General features: G+C 40.3%; 1 protein-coding gene across 11 annotated transcripts in view; it reads right to left on the minus strand.

Annotated features, from left to right (window-relative positions):
• The window catches only part of Cd44 (CD44 molecule (Indian blood group)), an 82,773-nt gene that overhangs the window by 12,090 nt on the left and 57,130 nt on the right, over positions 1–13,553 (minus strand). For 8 of the 11 annotated variants that reach the window (XM_021230366.2, XM_013117729.3, XM_021230375.2 and 5 more), the window contains 5 exons: positions 12,434–12,559; positions 8,492–8,593; positions 6,741–6,827; positions 5,777–5,983; positions 3,227–3,295 (listed from right to left, as the gene is read on the minus strand). In XM_021230366.2, the coding sequence (XP_021086025.1) occupies positions 3,227–3,295; positions 5,777–5,983; positions 6,741–6,827; positions 8,492–8,593; positions 12,434–12,559 (591 nt within the window). The remainder of the gene's footprint in view (positions 1–3,226; positions 3,296–5,776; positions 5,984–6,740; positions 6,828–8,491; positions 8,594–12,433; positions 12,560–13,553) is intronic. The other 3 variants (XM_040744835.1, NM_001281873.1, NM_001281874.1) reach the window with 3 other exon arrangements.

Below are 13,553 nucleotides of genomic sequence, written 5' to 3' on the forward strand. Positions count from 1 at the left end.
TTAGACTCTGCAGAGTGGATGCTGAAATCTAACTACATAGGATGGCTTCAGTTTGGACGGTTTGGTGCTGTGCTAACGCTCCGACAAAACGGAGCAAAGTAACTTCTGTGCTGTTTCCACAGCCCTGCACTGCTCTGAGAATAGCCTCTGCTTCACAGATCTCAAAGGAGTTCGTGGCAATTTTTCTACCCACCTGCCAGTGTCCTGGGCAATTGGCAGGTTTGTGCATGCACAAGTCATGGCATAGCAACTGTCTAAACTGGAGAGCTTTGGCCTTGAAAACCACTGTAAAGGTATAGTCACTCCCACTGGTCTCTTTTGTCTGACGCACAGCAGCCTTTGATATTTGAAAGGGAGGCCATTAATAGATCATAATCTATTTATTTTCCTTTTCCAAAGAAGTGCTCCCAGCAAGGAAAGAATTAGGTGTGTGCACAAGATGAAACCTCTTGGTTGAACAATAGACACCTGCACAGGAGCCAAAGGAAAAAAGACTAGTTCCCACCCACCTGATTCTCACTTCAAGCAAAAGCCCAAGAGGCCAGAGACAGAAGGCTTCCTTGTGCCCAAGAACTCCATAAATCCAACCAGGGTAGAACAGGCCTGGAGAACAAGTTTTACAAAGAAGGACACTGGGCACACCAGTTTGGAGATGGGGCCCAACCACAGACATGGGCACAGACCATTCAGTTGTGTAGAGTGGAGCATACTAACCAGCTGAAGGGGAGGGGCTTAAATAAACCGAGACGCCAATCCGGTTTATTTAGGCCCTTCCCACAAGCTTCTGTGTGCAGTCTCCGCAACTGGTTCACAGAGCACATGCATAGTAGTAGAGGTCTCTTGGTTTTGGAAGCTGTGTCTTCAAATTTAACCGCTCACACCCTCAATACCTTGTGCTCCACAGGGAACCTAGATTACTGAGGTAGGTGGCATGGTCTTTCTTCCTACTGACAAGGAAATAAGAGCTAGGGAAGACCACGTGTGCTAAGGACCCCAGTGAGCTCAGAACATCTGTGTCTACTTCAGGGTAGTTTCTAATGAGCCCTGCATCCCAGAGTTCCTACATTTAAGGGATGTTACCAATGCCAGTTTGTAATCCATCCTCAGATTTTCTTGAACCCTGGAGGCAGTCCTTGTTCAACATTCAAGCCCACAACAGAGGATGCTAATTTATATGGATTTCTTGGCCCCTAGGACCACATAGATTTGTGATGATCAGGAGCTCGTGGTAGGAAGTGCTGAGAGAACCTCTCTGTAACCCCAGCATTAGGCATTAAAAGTAAGCTTGCCTCATGTCAGATTTCGCTGCCTGGAGTAATGTTTTCAGGGGTTGATATGAGTCATGGCCAACAGCAATCTATTTAATAATGCATGTCTGGCCGTAATTATGGTCATTATAGAATTTTCTTCCAGACCAGACTTAGGAGAGGCAATCTGAGACCCCAGGCCTGAAGCCTGGCTCCACCACTCTCTGGTCATATCAACTCGGCAAGTTGCTTACCTTCTCTCACCTTTCCTTATTCTCCTCATCTGTAATAAGGAGATGATAATAGTGTTTTCATATATTATAGGGTTGGCAAGGTAATTAGATGAGTTAATAGAAAATGAACTATGAACTCCCTGGCACTGGATTTACTTACCGGATAGAAATATCAGTTTCATGTAGTTCAAAGTACAAATGAAATGTTTTGCTTAATCTTTCTGGAATACAGTAAATTCTGAAGTGCTGGCTACTTCACCAGGTTCCAGGATTATGCTAAACACTTTCCAGGTATTCGTTGCCATTTGGTCTTAAAAGGGCACCCTCTAACAATATCTCAAGATTATCATCTAAGACATTGAATCTCAGACCCTGTGATCATTTGCTCAGCTTATAGGTAGAAGAACGAGGATCAAACACAAGCTATGTTATGTCAAAAAGTTCTCTTAGTTACTCTGTAATGGAGACAATGTTAGATGGTGGCTGTCCTACTTAGGGTTACTATTGATGAAACACCATAACCCAAACCAAGTTGGGGATGAAAGGGTTTACTCGACTTACATATCACAGTCCAGGAACTCAAACCTGCCTGGAGGCAGGAACTAATGCAGAGGCCATGGAGCAAAGTGCTGCTTACTGACTTGTTCTTTGTTGCTTTCTCAGTATGCTTTCTTTTTTTTCCCCTTTTTTGATTTAAGTTAGAAACAAACTTGTTTCACATGTCAATCCCAGCTCCCTCTTGCTCCCCTCCTCCCTTGCCCTCCCCACCAGGCCCCCCAGTACCCCACCCAATCTCCACTCTGATCCCCAGGGATGGTGGATCTCCAGAGTCTGTCATCTCATCCAGGGCAGGGTCTAGTCCCTCCCACAAGAGTCCAGGCTGAGAGAGCATCCCTCATTGTAGGATGGGCACTCAAAGTCTATTTGTACGCCAAGGATAAAGACTACCCCCCCCAAAAAAAGCCGGGCGTTGGTGGCGCACGCCTTTAATCCCAGCACTTGGGAGGCAGAGGCAGGCAGATCTCTGTGAGTTCGAGGCCAGCCTGGTCTACAGAGCGAGTTCCAGGACAGCCTCCAAAGCCACAGAGAAACCCTGTCTCGAAAAACCAAAAAAAAAAAAAAAAAAAAAAAAAAAAGACTACCCAAGGCCCCATAGATTACCTAGGCCACATTCAGGGGGTCTGGGTCAGCCCCATGTTTTCTACACAGCCATCAATCTGGGGTCCAGTATGCTTTCTTATAGAGGCCAGGACCACCAATCCAGCGATGTCCCAGCCACAATGTGACAGCCCCCCCACATCAATCACTAAGAAAATGCTCCATAGGCTTGTTTACAGCCAGATCTTACTGAGGCATCTTCTCAACTGAGGCTGCCTCCTCTCTAATGACTTTAGCTTGTGTCAAGCTGACATAGCACTAGTCAGCACAGACGTACTGTGTGAATTCTTCCAGACCCTTTCAGATGGAAGCTCCTTTTCTATAGTGTTGGTTCTCAAAGTGTGGTACTCATTGCAGCAGTATCACAGTGAATGGGAATTTATTAGGCTCCACCCTAGACCTGCTGAATCAGAAACGTCAGGGTGGGGTCTAGCAAAGTAACTTAATAAGCCCTCCCTGTGACTGAAAATACATGTGGTGTCTTCTTTTAAGTGTGAAACAATTCTCTAGAGACACTGACTCAGGATTCATTAGCAACCATCAGGTTCAGTGATCATAATAGTAAGTGACTAAACATTTCTAACTCACCAGTTAATTTGGATCCATCAGTCACAGTGAGGGAATTCCCCCTGGGATCCATGGATGAGTCTTGGTCTCCTAGAGTAATAGGCAATAAAAAATAGTCAGCATTGTGTGTCCACTCACATTGTCATCTTTATTTCCACCGGGTGTGTGTTCAGAAAAACATCATCTGCTAACAACGAACAAGTCACTGCTCATCTTTAAGACATTGATGAGTGAACTAGAGTTTTAATCAAAATTAAGGAAACAGAGGCAGTACAGGTCATCCTGGATGATCACTAAAAGTATGTTGAGAGTAGAAATCCAAGAGCAGAGCTAAGGAATATTCTGGAGGAAGATACTATGATGCTTTCTTGGGGTTGGGTTTTGAATGGGACACTTCTTAGCTTGGAAAAGAGCTGTGATACAGGAATATAATCACTTAACTAAGACTCTGGCTCAGACAGTGAAAGAGGTTTCTCTGAGTCTGAAACAAAAGAATCTTAGGGATGAATGAGGCAAAGACTCAAAGGGAAAAATAAACTATGCAGAGAGGAGGAAAGTCAAACTTAAGTGAAAAAAGAAACAGTGAAATAACATGAATGATAATAGAGCTGGGTATCAGAATAAATCTCAACTGACATTTTTTTTTCAGATTTATGCCTGCATTTTCAACAATCCTTGATATGATCCCATCTTCTCAAATATCCATCATCAGAAAACTTTAGGTTTTGACAAACTCAAGAGGGGTTAAATTTAAATCCTAAGATGAAATCTTAGATTCAGCATATAGGAAACATAAACAGAGATCAAGAACTCCGAATGTTGGTATAGACCATTACAACAGAGCCTAGAAAGAGAATACAGTGAACCGCTCATCACCATTCCCTGGTTAGGAGGGGGCTGCTTGGAATTGCTCCTAACTTTATGAGAGACTGCTTTTTTCCTTGGATAATGGTTATAATAACTGACAACAGCACTTGCGGAAACACCACATGAGAGTCCCACCACCAAAATCACCATTTCCAAAGCCATCACCATCGCTAGGCCCATCAGCACCACTGCCATTGCATGCATGGTTCAGTGCTTTGCATTAAGCGTGTAGATTGAGAAATGTACGGAGAGAAATATCCTTTGTGAATCTTCTGGAAGGAAACAAGGAATGAGAATCAGGCCATTTATTCTAATCACTGAATTCACAGAGAACTGGAGGAAATACAGATATTACTACCTTTCTTACATTGATCAAATGGGATCAGCACATGTGTGTACTAATTTAGTAGAAAGCATTTTACTTGCTAGCAATTAGATAGACTCTGCAAGCCACTCAAGAAACTGTAACTAAGACTGCCATTTCAAATTTAAATCCACCAAGTGGCATGATGGATGGGACCATTTCTGCATGAGAACATTGCTGGCACTCCTAGATTTGATTCGTTCTGCAGGAATCTAACAGCAGCACTTGGAAGTTTTAATGAAGAAAAGATGGTTATTAATAAGAGCACTAAGCAAAAGCCTTCAGCGTGTAAGGAGGCTTGGGCTTGCCAATACTGCCGAAATTGGTATTTTTAAAGCTCCTTTTCTTGAAGCCCTGGAGTGGAAAGCCAAAGGAAATATGCTATGCATATGACATCCTGGGTTTTCTTTCCCTCTGTCAATCAGAACTTCACCACTACCATCTGTTTTGCATATGTGATTCTCATGAGATCATTTTCTTATCTTTTGCGAGAGTGGAGGAGGCCTGGTCTTTCTACAAATGTGCGTGCATATGTATGTGCATGTGCATGTGTTTGTGTGTATTAATCTTTAATGTGTTAGTGGTTGAATGGTAGAGGTACCTGGACTATAAGCACTAGCAGGAGTGGGCATCTAGTTTCTTAGCAATAGAAAGCACTTTCCCCTTTCTACAGTGTTAGTTTCTTAATACACACAAACAAATAAAGGAGAGATACAGAGAGGATTGCTTATTTGAGAAGTCTCATTGAGTCCATAACAGACTTAGTTGAGTAAGTCATATGTTTACAATTACAATAAAAGTGAGGATCCCAGTTTATTAATAGTGAATAACTTTGAAGCACACTATAAGTAGAAAAGGTTCATATACCAACCCATCACCAAAAATGAAATGAACCACTCCATCACCAATTAAAGACAGTTTCAGAGGAAAGATACCAGTATAAGAAAATCATGAATGTTTGGTAAAGCTTTACTAAATAGGCAAAATATATTAGCTGAATCAAGTGAAATTTCTAATATTCAACTATTTCAGTCCTCAAAAATATCAGTTTCACATGGTTCAAGTTAATATATCACAGACTGGAGAAAAGACAAAGCAAGAAAGCCTACCATGAGAACCAAGTCACAAAAAAATATATGGAGATTACACCAGGAAATTGAAGCATTATTTTATTTCAGATAAGTCCAAGTTTGCTGGCATTAGAATTGATGACCAATGATGAAAACCATTCCCATGGCATAAGGTAACCTAATTACAGTCTTCACAGAAAATATCCCCAATAGGAAAAATATATATTGTTTCTCCAGAGAAGCAAACCAGATGACAAATGGCCAAATTACCTGGTAAGGAGCCATCAACATTAAAGTTGGAGTCTTCAGCAACAGTCACTTCAGTTTCTCCAAAGACCCCAGTCTTTGCAGGAGTCACTGGGGTGAGAGTCCCATTTTCCATTGTTTCTGGGTAATGAGTGGTGTAGCCTTCCAGAGAAGTAGTTGCGTCTTTGGGGAGGCCTCCACCTCTTCTTCCGTCTTTACCACCACTCCTAGCTGCGTGGAGGTGGAGTCAATGACAAGCCCACACCTGTATGGTTACCACCCACCATGTGCTTGTCTTCAGAAGGTAAAGTTGCTGAGACATCTTTCTACTGTTTTCCAAGACCAAAAGCAAATGGTGCTGAATAAAAACAATGTTTTACAAAAGATACCATCCGGATAGCACTCAACAGAAGAGATTTTGGTGACTACTACCCACAAGAGGCATTTCTTATAAGATTTGTCTGAGTCATCAAGGGGGAGGTTAATCCCATTGTGACCTTGAACTCAACTCAGGTATTACAGGATTTTGAGTTTTTTTTCTCAGTTGGATCCATCTCTGAAGAAGAGGAAGAAACAAACCATTGGATTTCCATCTGTCTACAAACTGGAATAATAAATTCAAGATCCAAAAGACCTGAGTCTACTGACTTAATCTTTTCTGTGCCAGAAGGGCATTGCGTCTTAGTCACCAATACTGTGGAGTTGTGGTCCAGAAGACAAAATGGAAATATTATTAATGTAATGAATTTAATAAAATCTTATAGAAACAATCATCATTTTCTAAACCAATTCAGCAGAAAAGTTTTACCTAATGTACAATGGCTTCTAAAAGGTCTATAAAGCAGGGGAGTTGGAGACCACCACCAGACACACCTTATGATTAAAATTAATGTATAAAAATAAGCAGCAGATATACCACCACCAAAGATACCAGAACTTTTTGATTTCTGTTAAATAGACAAAGCCATTTGGGCTTTATGATCCTTACTGCTAGATGGCAGAACAGAAGTTGTTGGGTGGTTTTTGTCTTCTTCCAGTTCTTCATGTGATGTAAAGTTCTGAGAATGACTCTGTGCTGTTTCAATGAGGGATGAAGTTAGTGTTAATTAGGAACCACGAAGTCCTTTGTTGCCCCCTTACATGGATGATCTAGTTAGCAGATGGACAGATACAAAGGGAGAATGATATTTGTGCCTTTTATCATCGACTGAGTTGATAGAAATACACAGAAAATTTTTGCTTTGTCCCTAGTTAGCTTCTTTTTCTGTCAGTGCAGTTCCAAAGAGAAGCCCAAGCCAAAACTTTGTCCTCCCTGGACTGACCCAACTGCACCAAGAAACCCCAGGAAACAAAAATCACAGAGATATGGAAAGTGCAGCTTTAATTTGTTTTTCCTCAACCATTAAGATATTCAAATTGTGAGCAAAGAGGTTATAAGGAAAATAGTGCTATGTAGTTTGTGAACACAAAAGGAAAAAGCTCATTTCCATCAATTAACCCAGAGCAATCTTACAGAGAAATACATGACTCCCTTGTAGGGAGCATTGCATTTTAGTTACTACTTTGTTAGTAGGCTATGGTCTTGCCTATAATATGGTTTCTCTTCAATGCACCAAGGAAATGCTTGCCTGGGCAAACACAGGGCTCTCAGTGACTTATATCAATTTGAGATTGAATCGTTGCCCATATCTGAAATTACTTTGACTATTTTAAGTTCTTTCCTTTTGTGTTCTTCCAAGAAAGGCACTGACTGACCTCTGAGGTTCAGGTGCAAAGGCTGCATAAAACACTCCCATGAGCCATGTCCACCACCAAATAAATATAGCCAGGAGAGAGACATTCACTAAATAACAAAAGCAAGATCACAACAAAAGCCAAGAGTAAACAAAATGTAAATACAAGTCCAGCATTGGTGAGAGCCATATATAGGCTTATTTATATTTCCTTTGATGCCTAACACTGTTGTTTACATTAATGATGGTCAATATATGCCTGCTGGCTTTTTTATTATGCCTAAAGGGCTCCTCTAAAGGACTCTGCCCATTATGTGTAGCAAGAAGTAAAATGAGTCCTTCTTAATTTGGGGATTTCTTTGATAATCTGCCAAGAATTTATGAATGACTTTGGGGTTGATTCTTGGGCTATTATTATACACATGGTGAAAATTAAGGGCACTAAAAATTTCATATTTCTTCTTGGCAGATTTTTTAAGGATAGAAAACTATGTTAGCAAAGGGTTCTTTTTGATTCCAGGAACTCCATCACCTTGGTCAGTTATTAACAAAAGCCTTGCTCCTCCTCTCAAATCTAAATGCAATTTCTCTATCCACAATGATAATCTGGCCTTCATATTACACAACCATGAAAGCAATCTTTCACCTTCCTTGCATGGTAAAAGGGTGGGAATGAAAAATAATCTATTAAAACATAGAGAAAGCAATCTACTAGTGATGGTCTTCAATATCATTCATATGAAGAGTTACAGAAGAAACATGGAGATGAATTAAGCCTCCATATCCTTTTGTTAGTAAAAAGTCATTGGAGACCCTGAATGAAGATGAAGTCAGGTTTAAAGAATCCCCACAAGAAAGACGGACAATGAAAATAGATTCACCCTCTGCCTGAGCTGAGCCACCTAACAAAGACTGCACCATTCCACCACCAAATGAGACATCTTGACCAATGTGAGCAGAAGTAGGAAGACAGGTCAAGAAAGGAGCTGTGTGTCATTATCCTTACGAGTTGTCACTGAAAGTGGTCCTGTCCTGTCCAAGTCTTCCACCAAATGGGTATTTTGAGCTGCAGTAGGCTGAAGGGTTGTACTATGACTGGACTCTGTATCTGAAGAAAGTAAATCTGTATTACTGCCTTATTCCCTATGCCATTGCCCGAGGGCCATTGTCATACAGCCAAGTAATTTTTATATTCAGCCTGATAAGAGGAAAGAAACAGGTTCACATGTCCAGACTGTGATAAATGATTGTTTCTTTAAGAATACCACAGGATATTCCTGGTTTTCATTCAGGACAGAGTCAGGTTAAAGCTATCACATATTTGCTTGCTTGTTTTGCCTAGTCTGGAAGGAAGTTGCATGAGCATGCGACGGGGCTCACAGTCTTTGCAAAGGGACAGAAATGTAGCCCATGTGTGATTTGCTTAAATCCAAGGCAGACAAGTACAGTCAGACACATGGAGACAAATAACACACACAAACACCATTTTGTCACTTCCTGCTCACCAGGCCAAACAAAACAAAACAGCACCAACGAAAAGTTTTTAAAGGATTCCCTTATTTGGTTATTTTTGTTTGTTTGTTTGTTTGTTTGTTTTTGCTTCACAACTTAAACACAGAAAAAAAATACACATTACCCAATATAACTAACTACGTTGAGACAACAGGAAGTACCCATAGACAAACAAGAATCATTCTTTCCCTAAACACAAAAAAGAAATATCTTGGCCGGGCGTTGGTGGCACATGCCTTTAATCCCAGCGCTCGGGAGGCAGAGGCAGGTGGATCTCTGTGAGTTCGAGGCCAGCCTGGTCTACAAAGTGAGTTCCAGGACAGCCTCTAAAGCCACAGAGAAACCCTGTCTCAAAAAACCAAAAAAAAAAAAAAAAAAAAAAAGAAAGAAATATCTTGGGATTTCTGATTATAGTATTGAGTGGTGTGAAACATCCATGAAGTAATTAAAAAGACTGCTTTTTCTGATGGTTATCACAGGGCTATTATGGGCTGGAATAACAAGTTCAGAGTGAAATAGAGGCCAAACAGTCCATAAACACCATCAATATTGCTAACTCTACAATTTTCTCCGTCTACCCACACCACTGCCTCTGGGGAGATCTAATCAGTTCCAAATGGCTCCAGTGGGAAGCACTGGGATACAGGACACCCACCTTGGGACTCCAGCCTTTACATGCTAAAAGCAAAGACAGACAAGATCTCTGTCAGAGAAAAATGTGTGTCTCACTCTACCATCAGGATTTCAAAGAACAAAGGTCAGTTACCCATCCAAACTTTCAAATGGATACCCTACCAGAAAACAGCCTTGTCTTCTGAGTGTCTGCGTCTACCCTTGTTCATTTTTTTCTTTGATGAGTAAAATTCTTTGAGAACTATCTTGTCATCGTATGATTGAAGCCGTCATGTGTGTGTGTGAGGAAACTCAGTAAAGAAACTGCAGACACGACCACTTCAAGATATGATTAAGGTTTGTATTGTAGATATGAGAGAGAGAGAGAGACAGAGAGACAGAGAGAGAGACAGAGAGAGAGACAGAGAGAGAGAGAGAGAGAGAGAGAGAAAGAAAGAAAGAGAAAGAGAAAGAGAAAGAGAAAGAGAAAGAGAAAGAGAAAGAGAAAGAGAAAGAGAAAGAGAAAGAGAAAGAGAGAGAGAGAACAGCCAGAGGCATCTGGAGCAGTCCATAGCAAAGAAAGGAAAAAGTGGACTAAGCATGACCAGCAGATTGGACATAACCAGGGCCAGGAAAGAGTGGGAGAGAATAGTAGAGACAGCAAGATAGCAAGAGATAGAGAATAGAGCACAGTGAGAGAGTAAAAACGTAAGGTATATAAGGAGGATGAGTAGCTGTGGGGAGGGGAGAGCCAGGAGACTGGCACAGGGGACTTTGAAATGTTGTAACAAGTACTCGTGAATTGTGATTGAGGTTATCTTGGAGGCCAACATGGGTTTTGATATGCAACTGCAGGCATATGTCAATGGAGAGCCATTATGTCCTTTCTGCCAGAGCAAAGGGAAATGATTCCTTTTGACAGATGGGAACTGGTTTCACAAGTTCCTGATGAATTCCGGCCTTTATCTAACCACCAGAAATTCTCCTATAGTCTAGCTTGAGCTCCTTTCTGGGTATTTGGACTGCCTATGAGATCTAACACCTTTTTCTTGATTATTTACCTATGAAATGTAATCTTTCTCTCTTCTTCAGGTTGGACACCTAATAATGATTCTGGAGTTCCTTTACTGAGTTTGTTTATTTATTCATTTATTGTCATTTATCTTTTTTTACCATAGGTCTCTTCAGAACCCCACCCACACGAGCTAAGCACATAAATCTGTGTGGTGGGTCTTGCCTGTGGCACATCAGCAACTCAACAAAATGGTCCCAGAATAGCCATTTAAACACTTCCCCTCTTTTAGGACATATCTATCCACTCACAGTGATGTACTCTTTCCTTGGCTTTTCTTCCTTTATGGATTTGTTCACATGAGTCTCCTTTTCAAAACATCCTCCATCTTACTTCCATTATCCATTACTGATTCATGTTGTCAGATCTATTGTGCTATTAAATATTTTCTTTTGTCTGCTGATTTTTAAGTTTCTTTCAAGCACGAATATGAATTATATATACATTCTTGTATCTCCATGATGGCTTATGCATCTAATGCATATCTCACATACATGGCTGTTTATGGGATGTGTATTCAATAATATTAGTGTTTCTTAAAAAAAGAAGTTTTTGGATTTACTTTAGAGGTAATTTTGTAGTTATCCAATATGGAGATATATTCACCGAGCTATTAGGATGTATTTCAGTCAGATATGTGTAGAGCATATGGCTGGCTATTTACATCTAGAAGATACATCTAAATGAAACTTCTCTGAAAAAATTTACAAAACCCCATATTTGGTTGTTTTGGAATGTTACATTTTTGTGATATGGATATTTTGTTTTAAAAAAAGTAATTCTGCTCATGAGTATAGTAGAAACACAGTCTTCTATTTGTTGAATCCTAAGAGGACAATGGCCACCAATTCTTGATGTTTCTTTCAAGCAGGTGGCTGCTGTTACTTTTAACAGGAAAGTTGCTTTTAAATATGAAAATTAGTCAAATAATTCACAACCTTCCTTTCTTGCAAAACTATAATACATTTTGATTTCTCTTTTTAAATTGCTTGTGTGTAAATAAGAATGAAAGGCATTAAGAAAATAGGAATTTTTGTCTCATGTACAAGTTGTCTATTCATTAAGTTCATAGCCATTCAAGGAGGGCCCAGAATGATCTAAATCTTAAATCCTTCAATACTACACTATCTCTAAATGAGGCAACAATAAATAACTTTACAGTTTTCTGAGTCATTACATTGTTTATTTACATTAGCTACTCACCTTTTCTTTTCACCAGTTAGATTTGTCTACCAAAACCAAAATTTATCTTTGAATTTATAGTAGACATAGTCACTGAATCCATTACTTATTGTTTCTTTTGAGATCTTTGTACTTAAAAAGGAACAGAATCTTAAGAATATCCCTTCCTTAGCCAGGCATGATAGTACATGCAATCCCAGCACCCAGGAGACCGAGGCGGGAGCATCATCAAGAATTGATGACCAGCTTGGGATATGTAGTAAGACCATCTTAAAGTAAGAAACAACCCACCTGTCTCCTAGGTTTAAATAACTTCCACTCTTATCAGCGTAAGACTGATAAGTGCCTAGTCTTCCTGGCAAATTCTTCACTCTCTGACTAGAACTATGTACATAGATGATGTGCATATCTACTCCTTACCGATTTGTATCAGCAAACTAATTTTTGAGTACACCAGGATGCTTAGGAAAGTAGATTGAACTAAAATCAACAGTACATTTCAAAGGGAAAAGACACGTAGTTGATTCTAAGAAACATGATACATTAAAAAAAGTCTCAAATGCTGTTTACCCTTCCTTTCTGTTTGATGATCTTGTCCCATTGGATGTGAAACTGGGTCGAGGAACTCAGTCCAGGAGACGCTCTCTTGACTCTGGGTTGTCATTCTTTGACTTGGATGGTTGCTGTGGGCTGATGCTGTTGTCACCATGCAGTTCAAACAATCGTCAAAATGTTAATTGACATTGGGCAGGGATATATAGACTGACTTTAAAAAAAGACTTTATTCTCCAGAGAAGAAAATGAAAATAACTTTCTAGTGCTGAGGACAAAGGGGCTACATTGGTTTAGACTTTTCCCAGATTTGGTTTCATTTGTGCTCAATTTCTTGTTCGCCAGCATGTAAGTTGGAGGAAGCATAGCATTAACAAGTGCTGTAATGGACAGAGGATGAGTTACAGGCATCAAGGGAGGATGAAGTAATTGTCAACACATGCCACCACAGTCCCCTAAAGAAAGCAATATAAGTGCATGATGTCACTCTGAGACACGCACATCCCACAGTGAAATGCATGAGCAGGTGGTGATAAACAGAGGACATCAGGTAAAGGCTTCCCAAGGGATGAGCACGAAAGTGCTACTTATCACAAAAGCACAGAGGGAGTCCATCAGAAACATTGCCTTCTAACAATGAGAAACGGCATGTGGGCATGTGGTTTATGCCTTTGTTTCCGTCTGTGCCATTGGAGAAGTATAGGAAGAAAGATTACAATAGCATTCCCCAGAAACAAACACACCAAGGAGCCAGTCACCAAACCTGCTTCTCTACTAGTGATTCATTTACAAGTTTCCATGCACTGCAAAGAGGTTATGTTTCAGATTCCATATTGCAGATGGAAACATGGAGATATTTCCCACTGATACCAAGTAATAATGTAGAATTCACACACTTTGCAAGGCAGGGTGAATCACAATGCTTAGTCACACAGACAAAGGAAGCATGCACAGGGGCTTGCAGAAACATGTTATTATCTGGCAACCTTCAGAGATGATAAGACTTAAGTCTGTTTCCCACAACCCCACAGTTCCAGAATGGAGAAGGTGGCTTATTTGTAAGTGTGATTAAGCAGTTGTATATTCGAGGAGATATTCAAAACAGGTAAGAACAAAAGTTCAGATGGCATCACCCAGG

Source organism: Mesocricetus auratus, unplaced genomic scaffold, assembly GCF_017639785.1.
Source record: "Mesocricetus auratus isolate SY011 unplaced genomic scaffold, BCM_Maur_2.0 Super-Scaffold_100004, whole genome shotgun sequence".
Classification (NCBI taxonomy): Eukaryota; Metazoa; Chordata; class Mammalia; order Rodentia; family Cricetidae; genus Mesocricetus; species Mesocricetus auratus.